The sequence below is a fragment of the Nasonia vitripennis genome, chromosome 5, assembly GCF_009193385.2.
Source record: "Nasonia vitripennis strain AsymCx chromosome 5, Nvit_psr_1.1, whole genome shotgun sequence".
Taxonomy (NCBI): Eukaryota; Metazoa; Arthropoda; class Insecta; order Hymenoptera; family Pteromalidae; genus Nasonia; species Nasonia vitripennis.
In genome coordinates this window covers 10,089,302-10,108,858 of record NC_045761.1, presented here as the reverse complement: position 1 = coordinate 10,108,858, position 19,557 = coordinate 10,089,302, and the positions used below count along the sequence as shown (strand labels likewise).

Here is a 19,557-nt window from a genome sequence, read left to right as displayed (position 1 = left end):
TTCGAGGGACTGTATGCGGAGCTTTATAGCCGTCAAAAAGCACATCGAAATAAAAGCGCGCGAAACTAATGGAAATAGATCAGTAAAAACAATCCGAAACTAGTTAGCAGAGCCCGTTTAGTTCACCCCGACAGCATATATACGTACACCGATGCGTCTCGGGAGTCACCGCGAATAAAGACAAAGAGAGATGGATGCCGCACTGGAGAGTAAAGGTATATAGCGCGAATTCAAAGTTTATAAACGCTGCGCGCGCAAAAGAGAGGAAGAATACTCCGCAAAGCGGCTACAGCGGCGTAATCTATTGGGCGATGAGGGAACTTTCGAATCGGGCGCGCTTTGGTTCACGCTGACGCTGCTGCGTGATACATTATAAAGCTGCGGCGAGCTTTTCACCGAGATGTATGAAGCGTTCGAAATTTTAATTTGATTATACAGAGCTTTTATGGCTACGACGATGATGTGCAGCGTATTTCGATGTGGATTGCAGGTATGCACGCTGTTATGTTTTCAATTTTCGACAGATATTTTTCACATGCTCTATTTTCTCGCTTAGCCCAAGCTCTACTCGACGATACATAACACGATGTTTCTCTCAGCTATAACCAAACTCGAACTTTTTCAAAAGCTCGTTTGCTCAAAAAGCAGAGTTTTTAATTTAGTATAGCGGTACATTCGTAGTTTTTCATTCGATTATTCGATCCCTGCACATGTATAAAATTTTTACCGTGTACGCAAGCTTGCAAGCACGATATGCGATGTGAATTTAATCAATAAAATCAAAAAGCTTTGTGTGGAGACTGGTTGTAAAGAGAAAAAATACCGCGAGTTCGATACACACTTTTTGATCAGTCATCGAGGTCTGTTTACGCAGTGTCGGAACGCGCGCTTTTGTGCACAACAACCTGTGCACAAGCCATCGACATTGCAAATATGATTGCCGAAGGCCGGAAAAAGTCTCTTCAGCTTTGAATCGAAAAAAAAAACTTTAACTTATCGAAGCGTACGCACTGCATTAAGAAACGTCATTCCATAACGAAACCCTGCAAGTGTTTCCATAGATTAATCCGAATCTCCTCGGATCCAATATCTCGGCGCTGCAGCTCGTAATACCATCTCTCTCGCAAGCTGCCGCCTATTGGGGGCGCACAGTTTTAAAAATTGCTGATCATCGAGAAAACCCGGCGAAACGTCGCTCGAAGCAAAAAGGACAAGCAGAAGACGCTCGACGCAATCAAAACAGTTCCTCTACCTAATAACGCAAGGGCTTTGAAAGGCGAAAATATTCAATCTAGCTCGTCAGCTTCTGAATTCGCGGCGTAATCAGAGCTTTCGCACACACTCGTATATACCTGGCCAAGGCAGAGAATAAAAGAAGCTGCATAGAGAACAAAAGTCCCCCGCGCGCTATAAAGCTCGGATGATCGGAATGCATTAGAAAGAGTGGGGGAAGGATGAGGTAGTCGTGGAGCGATCGGCTGTATAAGGGCCGAAGCTATCGCAAGCTCGCAAGCTTGGCACAGAGAAAGAGAGAGAGAGAGAGTTGCAGGGACGGAGGGGAGGAAACGACTCTGTGCGCGCGAACCGAGGAGAGGTGGAAGGGACGACGACACCAGCACGACGCCGCGGAGCGCGTCGGGCGTCGACCGGCAGTTGGATTTCGCATTCCCGACGCGGCGCTTCGAAGCTGCCCCTCCGCGTCGCCACGTGCGCGCGCTGCGCTCTTATCCTACATCCCATATCTTTATAGTCGAACGATTTTTATTTTTTATTTATATTTCAAATCAGCGAATCCCATCGCTCGTGCTTGCCCCGTGTACGGTAATCTAGGGTCCTTTGAAATTCAAGTGCGCGGAAGTTCCAGTTGGCGGGAAAGTTCGAAAAGATCGGCAATGTTACCGTCGGTAGTAGCAGCGGCAGCGGAAATGCAGCAATGGCAGAAGCAGCACGATCGGAAGCCGGCCACGGCTGATCCTTGTCGGCTGGCCGAGGAGCCGCTACTGGAAATGCCAAACGCCGAGTGAGCACGTGACACACGGCCGGCCGACCAGCAGCAGTGTTGAGAATCGACGAAGCTTGGCAGGTACGTGTCCGTCCGTGTGGGGGTTTGGAGATACGACGGGATGTGCTTTTTTCGAATTTCTATACTTTTTTCGAGATCGAAAAGCGGCCGGTGTGATTTGTTCGATCCCGATATCGATATCTCTCTTTTTCTTTTCCGGAACTGGCTCGCGCGCGAGAGAGAAAGAATTATTGGAGGATCGGTTTTCGGGAATTCGCCCATTGTTCCTTTCTTCGTTACACACTGATGATCGGGCAGAGAAATTCCCTTGTGCAGCAGCTCGAAAAAGAAAAGCGACACGATTTACGATATCGAGGCATAATTGAAATTTATAACAGACTGCCAGTACAATTCAGAGTCGATGTTTTGAAATCCGACATGAACGTTATATCGCATACAAGCGTTTGCTCTTTATTGAATCTCGCGGTTTGGGATTCATCAAAATTTTCCATTGTCCCGACGATACACAGCCTCGCGTCGAACGCTCGATTGATCAATGGCAAGCATTTATAAAAATGAAATTCATACGCGCTCGCTCACTCAATGCCGCTCCGTGATGTGTGTCTATTGTACATTCCTGAAATACTGGAACGACGCTCGGCTATGCCTAATGGGCCGCGCGTATTGCTTTATTTTTCAACCCTCCTACACTCGGTCTCATTTTCAGTTCCGAACTACGTGTATAACGAGAGCAGCAACTTTCCGTACGAAAAAAAAGCGCAATCGAAAATCGTCGCAACTGCGATATAATTACGACCCTCTCTCCCCCGCGGAATGACGGCGTAATTAAAGCCTTATAATTACACGTCCAACAAGCGCCCGCTGACTTTTCGCCGTTATTATGTACAAGAAGAGGCGAAACAAGCGCCGGGCGAAAATTTCGCGAAGGCAGAGAGAGATACCTGTCAATTACAGGCCGTATTATACACTCCGAAACTGTAATTCACCGAGCGAACGTATGCTTCGCCGATTCGAATTTCAGCCTCTCCGCAGTCCAAGGACCGTAAAAATATTAAAGCAGCACAACCGCATAATATATAACCCGCGTATCAGTCGGACGATTGGCTGGAATAAGCTCCGAACGTGTAGGTATACGTATATGCGCGCGCGCATAAAACAGCTGCCATGTCCTCGGGTTTTCGGAGCTTTATAAGCGCGCGGGCCGAGGATGAAAGCTCGCGCGCGCACTGCAGCCGGTGAAAATGGCTGTTATTACACGTGTGAAGAGAGGAGATGAAGGGAAATGGCGCGCTACTGCGAGCACTGCTTTTCGAGAGGAGAGAGAGCTTTTTCGACGCAAGCGCGCGTCTTTCCCTCGCTTGGGCGTCGTATAACTTGTGCGGCTTTTATTTTTCGCGTGCCTCTTTCTTTTTTTTTTCTCAGGCTATTATTTTGCTGAAATTTTCAAGAAGTCCGAGAGCCGCACGAGTTTAATTGCGCCTCTGAAAAGCGCCGTTCGAAGGTACAGGGGTGTATATACGAGACGGAAGCGCGGGAAAAGCTCAAACGGTAAGAATCGAGAGCGCACTTCCGGAGGAAGAGCTTTTTTCGCTGCGAGAAGTACGCTGCGGAAAGAGAGAGAGAGAAAAAGAGAGAATCATATTTTCACGGAGGCTGTTTGCAGATCATTAAAACATCGCTCGCCGACTCTCTGAGAAAATAATTTCTTTCTCTCTATCTCTTGCTCTTGGAATAACACGGCTCTCCGCGTTGTATTCCTCGCTAAAAGCTCTTTTCAACGTGCGGCGCGTCAAACATTTTTATAGCCATCGCCGCAACTGATGTATGGGGGTAGGGAATTTTCGCAACTTTTCCTCGCAAGCTCGTCTTCAGCCAGAGGGTGAGAGCGGCGGAAAGACGGGAAAATGTATATGCCGCTAACTTTCGACTTGCCAAGGCGCCTTCCGTCACGCGACGTGCGATGTATACTCGTCAAGGGAAACAGTTTAAACTGGCGAATCAAGTTAGAGCAAATAGAACTTTATACTCCGTATACTTAAAACTATATAAAGCGGCGGCACTTTATCCGTACATAGGAAAATAAGTTACGTAAGCACTCTCTTCTCTCGAGTTATCCGCGGATTCCAGACCTCTCGAGTTTGATTCGATCAATTTGGCGCAGCGGGACAAAGGGAAACGTACGTATGCGCGAATTATCTAACATTAACGCCCGGCGCGCGTTATTGCATCTTCGAAATTTCGCGATCGTTTCGCGCGCCCCGGCAATTCGGGCTAACAGTAAATTCCGTTTCGTCAGCAAATTGCGGTACGCCCCCATCGAAGCGGAGGAAAACGACGAGTGCGGCGCGCACACGCGTCTAATTCTTCCTCCTTAATGCGGGGTAATTATTTCCTGCTCTCGAGCCCAAGACACCGCCACCGCCGCCGCGAGAGCTATCTCTTACCTCCCGCGCACAAAGAGCCAACTCGTCCCGGTGCTTCCCATAAATTTTTAGCCCACAGAGAGAGAGAGAGAGAGAGAGAGAGAGAGAGAGAGAGAGAGAGAGAGGAAGAAGAGACAATCGCAAGTTTCTCGAATCGGGAGGACATCCCCGCAATTACCGGCGGCGAGAGCGGAGAGCTTTAAGAGTCGAAGGCGCGCTTTAATGCCGTGGCAACGACTCTGCGGAGTGGCTTGTATGCTTTGGCCTTGTTACAACGGATTCTCTCGCGCGCGCGTTGTGTTACTCCGACTGCAGGAGAGAAGGAAGAGGGGAGAGCTTCGAGTAAGAGGAAACGCAATTTTCAGAAGTAATAAGACTCTTAATTCATAATGAGAGCTAGACCGAGAGCTGTGTACACGCCGTAGAATAACAGTCATCCTCGTCGCAGTGCATATAGGCTCGTACTACTGACGAGGGCTTAATTGAGCTCTCTTATGCACGGGTAATGAAGCTCGAGGGCTTTACCCGGCGCTGCGCATTTTTTTCGACCTCCGCTTGTTGCTATCTCTCTCTCTTTCTCTCTCTCTCTCTCTCTCTCTCTCTCTCTCTCTCTCTCTCTCTCTCTCTCTCCACGTTGATTCAGATTTTTCGGACCAGCTCGGGAGTGATCATGCCCGGACGGAGTCGAGCTAGTTTTTTTTGGTTCGAGCTGATCGTAAAAGAGAGTCCGATGCCACTCGTTCGGACTAATTGCTGCCCCCGCGCTTTTTTCGCTCCGAGACGCGACGCTCGATTTATTCGAAATCGCTCGCGAGAGCCTTTTTTCAGCGGGACGTCGTTGTGAGTGCTACAGTGTGTAATTATATAGATTTTATTTTTCAAGACGACACTCGATATCGATAACCAAATGGAACGAGCGGAAGGATCGAAAATATATAATACGTACTCGATGGGAGAAACGAGGAGGTTCTTGAGTAATTATACGCCGGGAGACGCCGAGGTTTTTGCTACGCGGGCAGGAAGTTCCCGGAGCTTACTTTAGCGGTTAAATATTTGACTCGCCTACTAAGTCTCCTGCTCCGCTTAACATTTTTTACTTTGAAATTTATTAGAGGGAGAGATCACCTCGAACAAACGCCTAAGTATAGGTAATCGCATCCCGGAAATTTTTTGGCACGCCGTAAACTGCAGCCAAGGTATATCTTCTCATCTTTGCATATTATGCCGTAAACGACTGATCGAGCTTGCGACTAAATTATTGCTTGTAAAATTGCCCGTGTAACGCAGGGCGCGCGATGGATATCTCTCAGTTCCTGAATTACGGAGTGAACGTACATTTGAAATTTCCTCTCAAACTCGCGGGGCGGGATACTTAAAAAACTTTGCTCTTCGAATTTCCTTCAACTTCGGAATTTCATTATGAAGAAAAGTCTTACCTCGTCGTGCTACGTGTATTAACTCCCGCCTCTTATTCCCGCGAACTGTTTTAAATTTCCCCGCGATGATCATTAATTCGCCTTCGATAAATGTTCATCAGCCCAGCGAGTTATAACGTTCCTTAACGAGGCGACTCGATCGGCATGATTATTATCCTTATATTTACACTCACGAAATGTGTGTCGCGTACGCGGTTAAATAAACAAGGATCCACGAGCTTGCAGCCTTCGAGCGCCGCTTGTGCATTTTATCCATCGGAGAGCTATTTTTACATCGTCGTGAAAATAAAAAACGATCGTCGGAATTAAAGCGCTGTACATATCTCTCTCTCTCTCTCTCTCTCTCTCTCTCTCTCTCTCTCTTTACACCGCTGGAAGTGCTTGCATGAAAAACTCCATCGAGGCGGAAAATTATTCCGCGCGGACTTTCCTATCCAATTCAATTCTCGTAATTCAGCGGAATTCCCTCGCATTCCGATGACGCGAACGCGTGGGAGCTAAAATAATCCGTGAAAGCCACTGTGCGGTTTGGTCCCCACCAGAAAGAAAAAAAAGAGCAACGCGTGTATTCCGCAAAATATACTCATCGCGTTGTATATAACCTTCAATAATGCGTCGATTCCAACGTGTAATCTCTCGCGGTTTGCATCATCAAGTAGGTCGATCAATCTTCCCTCTTTCCCGCCACTTTCCGCGTCAGTCTTCTTTTTGCGCTATTTTTTTCCCTCTCTCGCCCCGCGACTTTCAGACCGGCACAAATCGTCACACTCCGCTCGTCGCATACATAATCAGCGATACGTGTTCCACAGCGAGGCTCCTCACGGCTTTTATTTAGAGCGCTTCGGAGCTGTGGAAGTGCCTCCTCGCCGAGAAAGACCTAATTACCGCGAACGACGAAGACACTTTTCATCCTGTCCTGCTGGAAGCTCTTATCAGTAAGAGCTTGCGGCGATTTTTCGACGGCGGGAATTTCAAAATCGATAATTACCGCTCTATAGTGTATTCTTCTCTCGCGCTGGATATTATAGACTGGAATACGTCAGTCAGTGCGATGATAACGAACGAAGCGCGCTGAAAGCTTTCGTGATGAATCCGACATACTGCGAAATCTCCCCCCTAAGCGATCACTGACGCGGCAGCGTATCGGCGGTTTGAAAGCTGCAAGTTTTGATGATGCCCGGTTGAAGTTTCAAATTAACCGCGAACTGGTTATCACGCTCGCGCCGCGGGTATAACGAGCTAGCTCCCGTATCATAACGCAGGTAAACGTAAAATATATCGAAAAGCTCTGAAGTTTCGTCGAAAGAAAGAAAAAAATGAGCGAAAAGCCAGTCCGACGGGCGCGTCAGATCTCACGGCGATGAAATTCGAGGGCTTCCGCTGCAGACAAACCCCCGTAATTAAATGCACTTAGAGGCACTCTCCCTCTTCCTCTCGCGGCGAAGCTCGTCGGTACAATAAGCCGAAGTACAGTGAGCTATGTATATTACGACGCGTTAATTCTGTCTCTTATCCCGGCTTTACATTTGCGCGAGCGGAGTGCGGAGTAGAAAGCGACGAGGGTTGGGCTCCTTTGTCTACTCGATTTCGGCATTTTGAGCGCGAAAGCGCGCTATATACTCTATTCTGTCTACTCCGAAGGACGCGACTGCTCTATCTCTCTCGAGTGGTTGTGCGCGTCTCTATGAAAGTGTATGCGCAACGAGGACGACGACGACTCGACGACGACGATTCAAGCGACTGGCTTATGTAGGCCGAGCGCGAGTTAGTATGTGTTTTGCTCCGATGTTCACATCAGGTGTGTATTGAGGCTTCGCGTCGCTGCGGAATAATTGATTCTGTTGATTTGAGGACATTAAGCGATTTGATTGAAGCATCGCGCCCACGCACTGAGAATTAATTGAACTTTTTGTCGTGTTTTCGTTGTTACATGGGTGTAGAGGAGCGTTTTATTCTTGGTTTAACTGAATATATGCGGTGGTAAATATTCGAATTTTGGGGATGAGCTTTCGGGCTGGTCGTATAATGTTGTATATATATACATTTGCTTGATTGTCGCCGGCGACATCAACATTGCGAGCGCGCGGAGGGGGTAGTTTCTGTTAATGGATCGCTATTGATATGCTCGCGTGCGCAGGCGGTTTTGAGAGTAAAACGATTCGCCATCTGGTCATCGTACCGGTGCATTAATTAAAATAATATAACGCACCGAGCATAATACCATCCCCGCATAGTACACGTTCAATGTGTAAACCTTTAAAATAACACGAGCACACACATACCTACCTCTACTGTATAAACGCGTGTGCGATTCGATCAAAAAGGCCACGATCGTCCCGTGCATTGTTACACACACGTCCCGCATTCATCCGCGAAAGCTCAAAGTTTCATTAAACCGAACTTTCCACCACGAAACTCGCAATCGCGCATAATCCTAATCTCTTAGTTAACGCCTCGAAATTCACGCGGCCGTAGTAACATCGGCTGCGCAGCCGAGCGAATTCGCACGTCGTGTATAATAACAAACGCGCGGAAAGACGCTCACGCGCGAATACGATGTACACGCTATATACAGATATAGCAGGCGAGAGCATACTCATCGCACAGCGCTTTTAATAATGCATAATGCGCCCCTTAGCGCGCACACGAAGAGCTTCATTACAAAACTTCGTAATTATTTATGACTCTTTTAATGTCCTCCAAGAGCTAAATGGATAGGGAAGCCTGAGGGAGAGACGCCCGCGGAAAAAGAAAGGAGTAGAGAGAGAGAGAGAGAGAAAGAGAGAGAGAGAGACTGTGTGCCGGTATATATTCTCTTGTTAATGCGCCTCCGGAACGACGCTGGCAGCCGCAGGTTTAATGAATTCATTGGAGAAGCTGCTGCTTCGGTTATGCGCGCGAGCATCGAGCGGCGTTTTTCTCTTTTTTTCGGCTACTCGAAACACCCGGATCAGTTTTCCACTGTTGACTCGTATACAGTAATATTTCGAGTCTAGCTCAAGGCGGAATGAAATTCTGCGTTTGCGCGCGTCCACGATTCTACGTTTTCCGCGAGAGAATTTAATTAAGACGCGCATTTCCCTCCCCGTAATCTCGACGCCCGACTGTCCCTTATAATAAAACCAAATCCTCCTCGGCCCGAAGAGACTAATTGAAAATATAGCTCGGGCGAGGAAAAAGATGCGCCAGAGTCGTCCAAAGGAATAAGGATTACATATACGCGCGAAAAGGATCCCCTCGATTTTCCCTCGAAGAATCGGAGATATTCTTATATCGGAGAGGTCGCGCGGGGCTGATTATACCTCGCGAGCAAATCCGGCCTTTCAAGCGCGTCCGATGAAACGAAATTCTTTATTCCGCTTCTTTTTTCGGAAGAGCCGCGTCTTTGTCTTTCTCCATTTGGCGTCGTTGCTCTATATACGTTATGCGCGAGAAGCTCCATTGAAGTTGCGCAGAGGAGAGGAGGGATTAAAAAGGAGGAAGAAGGAGAGGCAAAAGAATATTTTAGCGTAGGCCGCGCCGACGAGAGAACTGCGAAACTGAATTTTCACCGTGTGTAAGTAAGTTACTTCGGAAGAGTTAACTAAAATATTTCGAGGTGCCGTGGCGGCCTTTTGAACTTCTTCTTCTTTTTCTTCTTCTTCTTCTTCTTCCTGCAGCCTCGGCGTTCCTCCGTAAGTGCGCAAGTTCGATTCTCGATTGCTCTCTCAGCGCTACTGTGTATTTGTCAGAAGTTGAGATAGAGATCGATGATAACGCACGCGCCGCTGTGCAATGTTTTCCCGAGAAATAGTCTACGTCGAATAATTAAACCACTCGCCGGATAAGTTTCCATGTCGTGAGCTCTTTGACGTCAAAGTTTATCTCTCTCTCAGGGCAAGTCACGGCAACTGTACACGGCCAACTCTCTCGGCGTCAAAGCGAGGCATCCCGCGCCAAGACTAACTAGCTCCCTCGCGATAAATCAGCCCCGGAGTCCAGTTACCGCATATTTCTCATGATTACGCTCCCTCGTACACACGCACGCATACCGGGACTATCGCCTAGCCAAAAGTCAATATCGCGAGCTACACAACGATCGTCCTGTGATTCCAGGCAAGCCCGGCGTCCTTGAAACCCTAGCCAGCTCTTCGCTGCAGTAAAGCCACTTGACAACACGAGCCATCCCTCCAGTATCAGCATGTCCCGGCTGTGCTGCTACTGGCTCTGCTGCTACTCGGAGAGTCGCGGTCCGGAGGACAGTCCCACGGACTCGACGAGCGGAGACGAAGCCGGTAACGGCAGCCTCACTCTCACCTCGGCCATGTCCGCTCTGCTCTCGCTGCTCGTCGTGACCGTCGCCGTGTCCACTGGCCAGTGGCTTCACACCGAGGAGAAACTTCCTCGGCTACTGGTCAACCAGCAGCAGCAGCAACAGCAACAGCAACAACAGAACGCGGCCCAACAGCCGAGCAACGCCAGCGACATCAAGCTCACCTACAGCGGACTCTGGCGCGTCTGCGTTGCTTTCGGTGAGTTATGTGACGTTGATTTTAGTTTTTGAACGATTTCAAATTTTCCCGCCGTTTCGACGCGCGAGCTTTACGACGTAATCCGGTTCTTTTATAGCGAGGACACGTTAACCGAAATTAATAATAACTGCGCGCGGTAAAACTCGGCCTCATCGTGCACAGAGAGTGAGAGCGCAACGAAACTGTCGAAATCGAATCAGCGTTATCCTTATAAGCCAGCGAAGCGCGCGCATATCCGGCGGTCCTGTCAAAACGTGATTTATGCCTTTCAATTACGAGCACCGCTCGCGCGATTATCTCCTCCGCTGCACTACACGCGTTGTTGTAATACACCGCGCACGGGTAACTTTTCTTGTCGAAATTACCCTTTGTACCTCCATCCCTGACGATGACGAACGATGAGCTTTCGCATGACCATAGCCGCACCTATCTATATACACTTGTACACCAGAGTCGGTCGCGCACATGGACGAGTATTATAATAGAACGGACAATAAACAGGACAACTACAGCCGCTTACAGCGCGCAAAGTTCGAGACACGAGGGAGAGAGTACAGGCGGGCCATAGCGCGCGCGCGCGCGGCAGTGGTCGGGCTGCGGTGAACTCCTGGCATAATAATGCCCCAGAGCTGCTGCAGCGCTCGTTGCTATATGCTGTGTATATGGGTATGAGCTGGGCTGGCGCGTCGAATCCATTGATGATTTCGAGATGTTTGCTGCACGTTTATCGACGCGTACACTGCGGTTCAACTGCGCATAGCAGCCTCTCGTATTATATATAGTATACGCGATCATGGCATTTATTTTATAGCGGAGCACTTCCGCGCCCGCTTACAGCGGTATATGCTAGACCCGCGTGTGCGACCGCGAGATCGTTTGTCGAATATAAATAAAACGCGCGGGCGATATCTAGGATTCTGTGTTTTATGGCTTTACGCGCACGCGTTTTATGCATTTCATCTCGTCTATTTACATACGGCGAGCTTTTTCGAGATCGTGGGATGGAATCGGTTTCGAGTGTACGTAAGCTGAAGCGCGTCGTTCATATGCGCAGTTTGTTTAAATTGCGACTGCGCGAGCTTGCAAGCGTCGTTGAGGGAGAAACAAGTTGCAGATGAAAATTTTTGAGATTGAATCCATGACGCGCGAGCTTCGCCGAACGAAATGCAATATTGAAAAACACTCGGGGGAGACACGCAGGCAGTTGAAAAGCTCCGGGTCAAACCACGTGTATACGTGATCAAGAAAAAAATGCAAGCTCTTTCGTATACCAATGACAAGCGGACCGTGTGCAGACTCGATAACCAAAAAAAAGTGCGCGAAATCCTCGCAATCATCTATGTGTGAAACGCGTAGTCGATAAACAGCGCAGACACTCGATTATACATAATATACGTCGATAGTAGAGAAAATATATGAATTAACGTTCGATCGCAGCGAGAGATTCGCAATCACGTGCCGGCCCTGGAATCGTCGATAACTCGAGCGCTGGGGGCTGGAAAATCGAGAGGGAGTCAGGCTTGACTTCCGTCGGCACTTCCGGCCGGATATGACTATTTCACGCTCGCCAATCTTCGACGACGACGACGACGACGCTCCGCAGATTCATCTTCTTTCTCGTTTTACTCTCCGGCTAGCTGATGCGCGTTTATATAGACGCTCTGATGGTGTATAACCCGTGATGGGGTGAATGGCCGCTACTACTGCTCGCGGTCGTTATTCTATTTCGCGTTTATTATGCAGAAGGAGATTTAATTCGCTCGAGGGGATTTAACGAGATTTCGCCGTGGAGTCATCGAAAATGCCAGAGTATTGGGGATTTTTCACGGTGTTGTATTGATTTTTATAATTACGCGTACACTCCAATTAAATACACGGGAAGCATGCTTAAGCGCATTCGTTATCGGATTTGTATACGCGAATTTAATAAAAGCATATATGGGTAAATCATCGATCTCGAGGCGAAGCTCCGGCTAATCGAGCGTCGAATTTTTATTTCCCTCTCGTCGAATCGCGGCGGCGATCGAGAGAAGAAAAAAGAATCGAACCTTTTTTTTCACAGAGCCGCCGCGGTGCAGCGAGGAAGTCGGAATCCCTCTTCCCTCTCTCGTCGGGCGAAGGCGCTTAACTAATTCCCGATCCGGAATAGCCGTTCGCCCTCAATTTTAGCCGCTACTCGCGAACACCGCAGCCTTTACCTATATAGAGGACGATCCAGAGAGGAGAGGAGAGACGAGACCCGCCGCAAACTTTACGCCCGCGTCCGCGTGAGTTTTATTGCCCTTACGGCCATTAAGGGAGTTTGTTGGCTCTTCCATACTGTATATATAGCTGTATACCTATAGAGCTTATTTTTTACTTCTTTTTTTCGAAACTTGAAAATTGGATAGTTGTTGGGCTACACGCAGCTCCGCAGCGACTGCATTCGATTCCATTGTGACTCTGTTGGTTTTTCATTTCGTTAAGCAATGACGATCGGCTGCTGCGCGCTTCCGGATACACAGAGAGCGCTTTGCGTCGTCGGGTTATATGCATTTCCCCTGCGCGTATATAGTTTTGAGCCTCGAGTTGGAAAATTAAATTACTCGCGGCGGTGTACACGCGCAAAGTCGATTCTAATTTCGACGTTACGATACAGCAGCAGCATAGCCGTGTCGGGGATGAGCTTGCAAGCTCGCGCATACATAGCTGCTGTGTGCAAAAATAAGCGAAACGTATAACAATACGAAACAATGTTTGCTCTTGCGCGCGCGTCGTACATTTTAAGCGTAAATCAATCCGACGCGAAATTACGAAGCTCCTAGCACACACGATATCCCGCGAAATGTTTTACTCGAATGCAAATGCTCGTTGCAGTGAATATATATCCGGCAAACAACCCCTGATTAATCCCGTGAAATATGAATCCCCTTCCTCGTCGCCGTGTCATTAACACTTTTCTTCGCGGCCAATTACACGCCCCCGTTCAAGTGGCCCCTTTTCCACCCCCTTCGTCCTATATACAGCTATAGACACCGTAGGAGTTCTCATAGTGCACAATTTAGTCGGCGGATAAAATTTTTATTCCCGTCGTAGGGTTTTACGTTTCTCGAGCGGCTGTCGCGCGCGAGTTATTGGACCTCGCGGGAGGACGTTGTACGTAACGGCCGGCGCATCCTGCGCGCGCGGACGCACTCAATTTTTAGAAGGTTGCATTGAAAAAGAGCTTCACGTACGCGCAGAGGAGGCTACGGTATATACCGTGCCGAGTTAAGGACGAACAATGGAATCGCTGAACGAAACTATTTCCATGCGAGCTACTGCCGCGCGGATATCGCGAAATTAGATTCGGTTGGACGAAGATACGGTTTCATTCTGATTCGCCTATTTATCATCGAGAAAAGAACGTGCGCGAGGGTTCGATCGCGTGCGTTATCCGAGGTGTTTGCGATCGCAGCGCGCGAGTTTACGCGCGAATTTTATGGACAGGTCCGTATTCGCACCTTGTGTTTCATTGCCTCTTTGTTTTATGCGAGTCGCCATCTTCGATCGCCCGCTAAACTGCCTTGGGAGGAATATACCTATATGCTTCGTGTACCTATATGTAATGTGCGAAAAGACCGAAAGCCAGTCCAGCCCAGAAGCGAGCAAACAACAACAGCAGCAGCGCGACTAACTAAACCGAAACAGTTACGGGAAATTGCATTCTTCCCTCCGCCACACACACACACACACACACACACGTGCACATCTGGAAATGGCTCTTGACTCCTGCGGCAACTTAAATCTAGCCATCTGATGCAGCGGCAGTGCAAATACACAACCGCCGCGGCTGAGAGAGATAGAGAGAGAGAGAACAAGTTCGCAGCCGAAACTTTGGCTGGCGCGCGCGCGAAGAAAGCCAAACTCTTCGCCGACTTGACTTTCTCGCTTCTGTTATATACACTACGTATACGGCACATACGTACATACGGGTCTCGACGATATGTATGGGGTCGGGTGGAGGTCTTCGAAAATTTCTCGACGAGATCAAACGCACACGTATATAGTGTGTATATGTGTGATGCACACTGATAAAAGAGTCTACCGTGTGTGTTCCAGGCTCGAATATGGAGTACGAGTGCTCGACTATCGATTACTTCCCGAAAGAAGAGTACAGTCCGGATCCCAGCGACTCGACCATGGCAATACCCTGTAAGTGCTTCTTCGTTCGTTCTTCTCCACATGTTATATATACATATAGCTAGATCGAGGGATGTACGTGCCGGAACTCCGCGCGCTGCGCGCGATTGATAACGAATTTCCCGCGCTCTTCGAATTTGAATGTCTCTATACGTATATATATATATATATATATATATATTTGAGCGTCTCTATACGTCGATTGCCTCCGGGCTAATGGCTGCCTCGAAAACGAGACTTTATTATTATTATATTTATACTACTAACGTTACGCGTTTATCGCGCCGGCAATAACGAGCTTAACCTGGATTTGTCGCGCGCGAGAGAGCTTTCGAAAATTCATTTAGCTCTGCAACGTCTATGTCTACATATATAAACAAGCCAACACTTATCCACGAGGCGCGACTCGCGCATCAAAGCAAACGGCCCGGAACGGATCTTTCTCTCTATATAGCGCCGCGCGCGATTGAAAAATCAGGTCCTTCTTTACGTCCCGTATAACGGCTCGAAGCGCGTATAAAAAAGGCAGAAAAAGCTTTACTGCCGGAGGCGCGGAACGTAAGTTATATATCGGCCTTCGCTTTTTATGCTAATTCCACTACCTGTATGTGTATGCAGATGCGGTGACCAAGTCAGCCGTCTTTCTACTGAGCGCAACGGTGCTACTGGCGATGGCGGAGGTCTGCTACTTCGTGGGACTACTGGCGAGGCCCAGGCCGACCCTCTGTGTCTTCATCGCCGGTGTCATCTTCATCGTTTCTGGTGAGCTTTATGCTGTACAGCGTCGATTCGGGGATAAGGGCGCTTTGAGCTTGCGGAAACAATTGATAACGCGCGGTTCGTCGATTATTGTCCTTGATTTCGGGGGTGTGTTCCATGAATACACCGTAAAAATAAAGGACGATAAGGTTGTGCGATTTCATCGACGAGTTGAAATGCGGGTATAGTATTCTGAATTCAACGCGTATAATGATAACAAATTTTCGAGCATCGCGTTTATTCGTCCGTATATATTGACAAACGCGCACCAGCTGCTTTATATTTACCCTCGAAATTCTCGCTGATGCGTCGTTTTTCAACGCGTCGAAGATTATTATGCTGCGGGGCTTCAATTTCGCGTTGCCCACGCGCACTTTTTGGCTGTCTCATTAACGAGTTTCGTTAACGTGTACACTGCACTGCATAAAGCGAGGGTTTTCGTTTATAACTTTTACGATCGTACGATGTATATATAGTTATACGTTGTCGGAGGATCTCGCGGAGGAGTCAATTTCCATTATGGCCTGTCTGGCAATTGAGCGCCAGCCAAAAAATATCAAACACTTCTTGTTTTTTCCGTTCCAGGTCTGCTGATGCTCGTCGGCATGGTCATGTACATCTCCGTGTTCAAAGCCGAGGTGGGCAGCAAGCTGCGGCCTCGATCGTCCTTTCAAGTGAGCAGAAACAAAAAATTGATAGGAAAATCCATCGTTATAATTTGTATAGTATACATTACAAGCTCCTCTCTCTCTCTCTCATATCTCAATGTAGATAGTAGTCGTTATAATGGAAGTCTAAAATCAAACACGATATATCAAGCGCATTACATGTATAATTGGGCAGTTACAGCACAAGCGGCTCAAACAGACCGAAGAAGACAGTTTTTGCGTACATGGCATATGCGCAACCTGTCTTCGACAGCCGGTAACTAGAGAGAGGCTGAAAGATCAAGTATTAATTAAGCATAATGCGTTTTTTTCATTGTGACATTTTATTGGCAGCTAGCTTTCACGCAAACGCAAATAAAGCTACACACGCTGGCGGGTGCGCTCATTTTATTGAGCTACGAGAAATGAAAGAAAAAAACTCGGAAAAACATAAACTACACGACTCATATCATAATTCATAACGAATTCATCATACGCTGATGCACATATCGCTTTCATAATTCAACGAGAAAGCACGCCGCATCGCGCTTAATTAACCCAACACAAAGAGAGAGAGAGAGAGAGAGAGAGAGAGAGAGAGAGAGAGAGAGATAGAGTGAAAAGCGCAAATCTCATATACGCAGTATACTCGTCCCTTTTCTGTCCCTAATACTCCCGCGTTAACTCTCAAAGCCATATACACAGCGGAACATTATTCCCCAGCACACACGTGTACTGACGCTGCGCTACTCAACATCAGCCTCCTGGTGAACTATAAATTACCCCACAGGCGAAAGCTCGCCGACGAATATTCCGCGCGCACTTCCTGAGCGAATAAACCCTCGGCCGCAAAACAAAAGTTTTCGGCCGGCTCTTCTATACACACTACACACGCACACACACACACACACACGAGACGTACAGCGATAAATACACTCGGCCCCTCCGTAATAACAGCTCTCGCTGTAAATATAACTGTATATATTGCAAGAGTGAGGGAGAGAGAGAAAAAGGTGCAATTTCCGGTGTTCGCAGGGTCCGCCCTTCGTCTACCGCTACGGCTATTCGTTTTTACTGTACGTCAGCGGCTTCATCACCACCGAGTTCGCCGGCACCACGGCCATCTTCCTCCACATATCCTGGCAGCAGCTCGAGCTCGCCCGCGAAATCTCCAAGCGCAAGTATCCCAGCGTGAGTATATAGATACACATACTGTATAACCATCACTCGCTATACACACACATCCTTCCCGTCGAGTATAACTTTCTCGTGCGCGCGAGAGCTTATGTATTTCTCTTTCGCCGACGAGCGGCTGAGCTTTTTTAATCAGCCCGCGCGCGAGCGCAGCAGAAATCATTCCATCGCGTATATACTCGTATTTCGCGTTGAAGTTTTTGACGTCGAAAGCGGCTCGTATATTTAATCATATACCTTTGAATTTCCCTTATATATATATATATATAAGCGAATAATTCGTCGAAACGAAATTTAATATACCTAAAATACTCTTTGAAATCGCATTTCAGCGGTACGCTTACCATCTGGACAACCACCACGTGCACACGGCCGCCCACGCAAACAACGTCTACGGCGCTGGCTTTCACCTCTGCGAGCGTCACCAGAAGAGGTACCTCTACGACGAGACGCATCCCGAGGTCCTCGATCCTCACCATCACCATCACCATCACCATCATCATCACCATCTCGACTCTTACGAAGAGTATCTGCCCACGCCGTCGGAGTGCAATCATTACCATCAGGGCATGACCCACGACCTCACCACCGAAACGGTCAGTGTGCAGCGATTGCGTATTGTATATTTGATTAATAAACGTCGGCCCTTTCAACGGGCTTTGATTTTTCACATGCGGAATATTCGAATGTTTAAACGTTAAAAAAAGTCTTTTCATCTTATGAAATGTACAATATTTGTATCGCACAGTACAAAAATGAACTTCGAATATATGATCATTACTCTTTGACGCATATGCGCAGCTGTGCTTTTCATCAACCCGCACACAAAATACCGAATATTATACTTGAACACAGCATTAAAATAAAAAAAATTAATGTCGCAGGTGAGCACAATAGCGGACGTGCTGCAGGACGAGTACGCTCTAGGAATGCAGCACGAGTTCGTGACCTTTGATCTCGGCGAGAACTTGCCCCCGCTCCCGGAGACTGTGAGAAACAGTGGATGGAAATCGAACTCGTTCAAGAAAACTACGCCGGTCTGATATACCGTCAGGTACTTTGAAAACATAATATATTCTCCCTCGCGTGTGCGCAGTAATTTCCTTTATATCGACGTCGAACGGCTTTTTCAACTCACACAGGTACGCGAGACTAGTGCAAATTGTCCCATCCAGTGATGTCGAATCCGAGTGCGAGGCCGAAGCCAAACGGAAGGAGAGCAAACAGGAGGACGACAAGGACGATAGCGAGTCCGTCGAAAATTTCAACTCCGACGAGCAGGACGAGAAAAGCTTATTGCTAGACAATCAGTGAAGCGTATATGCGTTGCGCTGATGCAAATAAGTGTACACGCGCGAGACGCGATGAGTTACTATGTATGGAGTGGAGAAGTGGCAAGGGGTTGAAACTATGTGTATCATTCGATGCTATTATATCAATTATATATTATATATAAGAGACACGTGTGTAAGCGACACGATAAACTCGATCTGTGCCTCCTCGAGACGTATATGATAAATTATACATGTGTTATATATCGACGATACGACTTTTCCTTCGTTATATATATATATATATATATATATATATATATATATATATTCGATGTGTTTACAGAAATGCACGTCGTTTTTATCGTTATACATATATACTATACGATACATATGAATAAACGGATTATAGATTAGGCAAAAGTTAAATCGATGGACCACTTGACAGACGGTGCGCGTTTGTAAAAGCTCAAAGTTCGAATCACCTGCTGCAGCGCGAGGCCCAATGAAATTGGGCCTGTCAACTCGAAAGCGGTGATTTTTTTATTGAAAGTATAATCACAGACGTTTTTTTACCCAAGATTTTTCCCATCAGCCGATGGACTGCGACGTATTTTCTAACGTAGTTCTGCCCGCGTCGTGTAAAACGCTTGCTTGTATATCGACTCGAGATATAGATGAGAGAAAGGAAGAGAGAGAGAGAGAGAGAGAGAGAGAGACGTTTGTAAAAATAATAAGGCGGACACACAGAGGCGTAAAGATTGTATATGCTGTTTATGACACAAATAATACCAGAAGAAAATGTAAACAAATTCTTTCTCATTATTTACAGATTAAAAACTAGCGTTCGTGTAAAAAGACAAGATGTTTTTTTTCATTAAAAAATTATATATATATATATATATATATATATATATATATATATATATATATATATATATATATATATATATATATATATGCGTCCAAGTAGACTTTTTACTACGAATTTTGGTCACACATTGGTCATCGTGAGTATAATATGAAAGAATAGAGTTCTTATGTATCTTTACAGTATAATCTGTTCAAGTATCGAAAATAGCGATTGCAATCAGTAGAGCTTGAAGATACATGCTTACTCTCCGAATCTATC

General features: G+C 47.2%; 1 protein-coding gene across 1 annotated transcript; it reads left to right on the top strand.

Moving 5' to 3' along the window:
* The first annotated feature begins 1,649 nt into the window (after nt 1–1,649).
* On the top strand, nt 1,650–19,288 carry LOC100124122 (voltage-dependent calcium channel gamma-5 subunit). The gene is made up of 9 exons (XM_008217558.3): nt 1,650–2,083; nt 9,978–10,393; nt 14,474–14,566; nt 15,173–15,316; nt 15,899–15,987; nt 16,996–17,151; nt 17,487–17,750; nt 18,039–18,208; nt 18,297–19,288. The coding sequence occupies exons 2-8, from the start codon at nt 10,063–10,065 to the stop codon at nt 18,195–18,197; spliced, it is 1,236 nt and encodes a 411-aa protein (XP_008215780.2). The 5' UTR covers nt 1,650–2,083; nt 9,978–10,062; the 3' UTR covers nt 18,198–18,208; nt 18,297–19,288.
* Nucleotides 19,289–19,557: the final 269 nt, after the last annotated feature.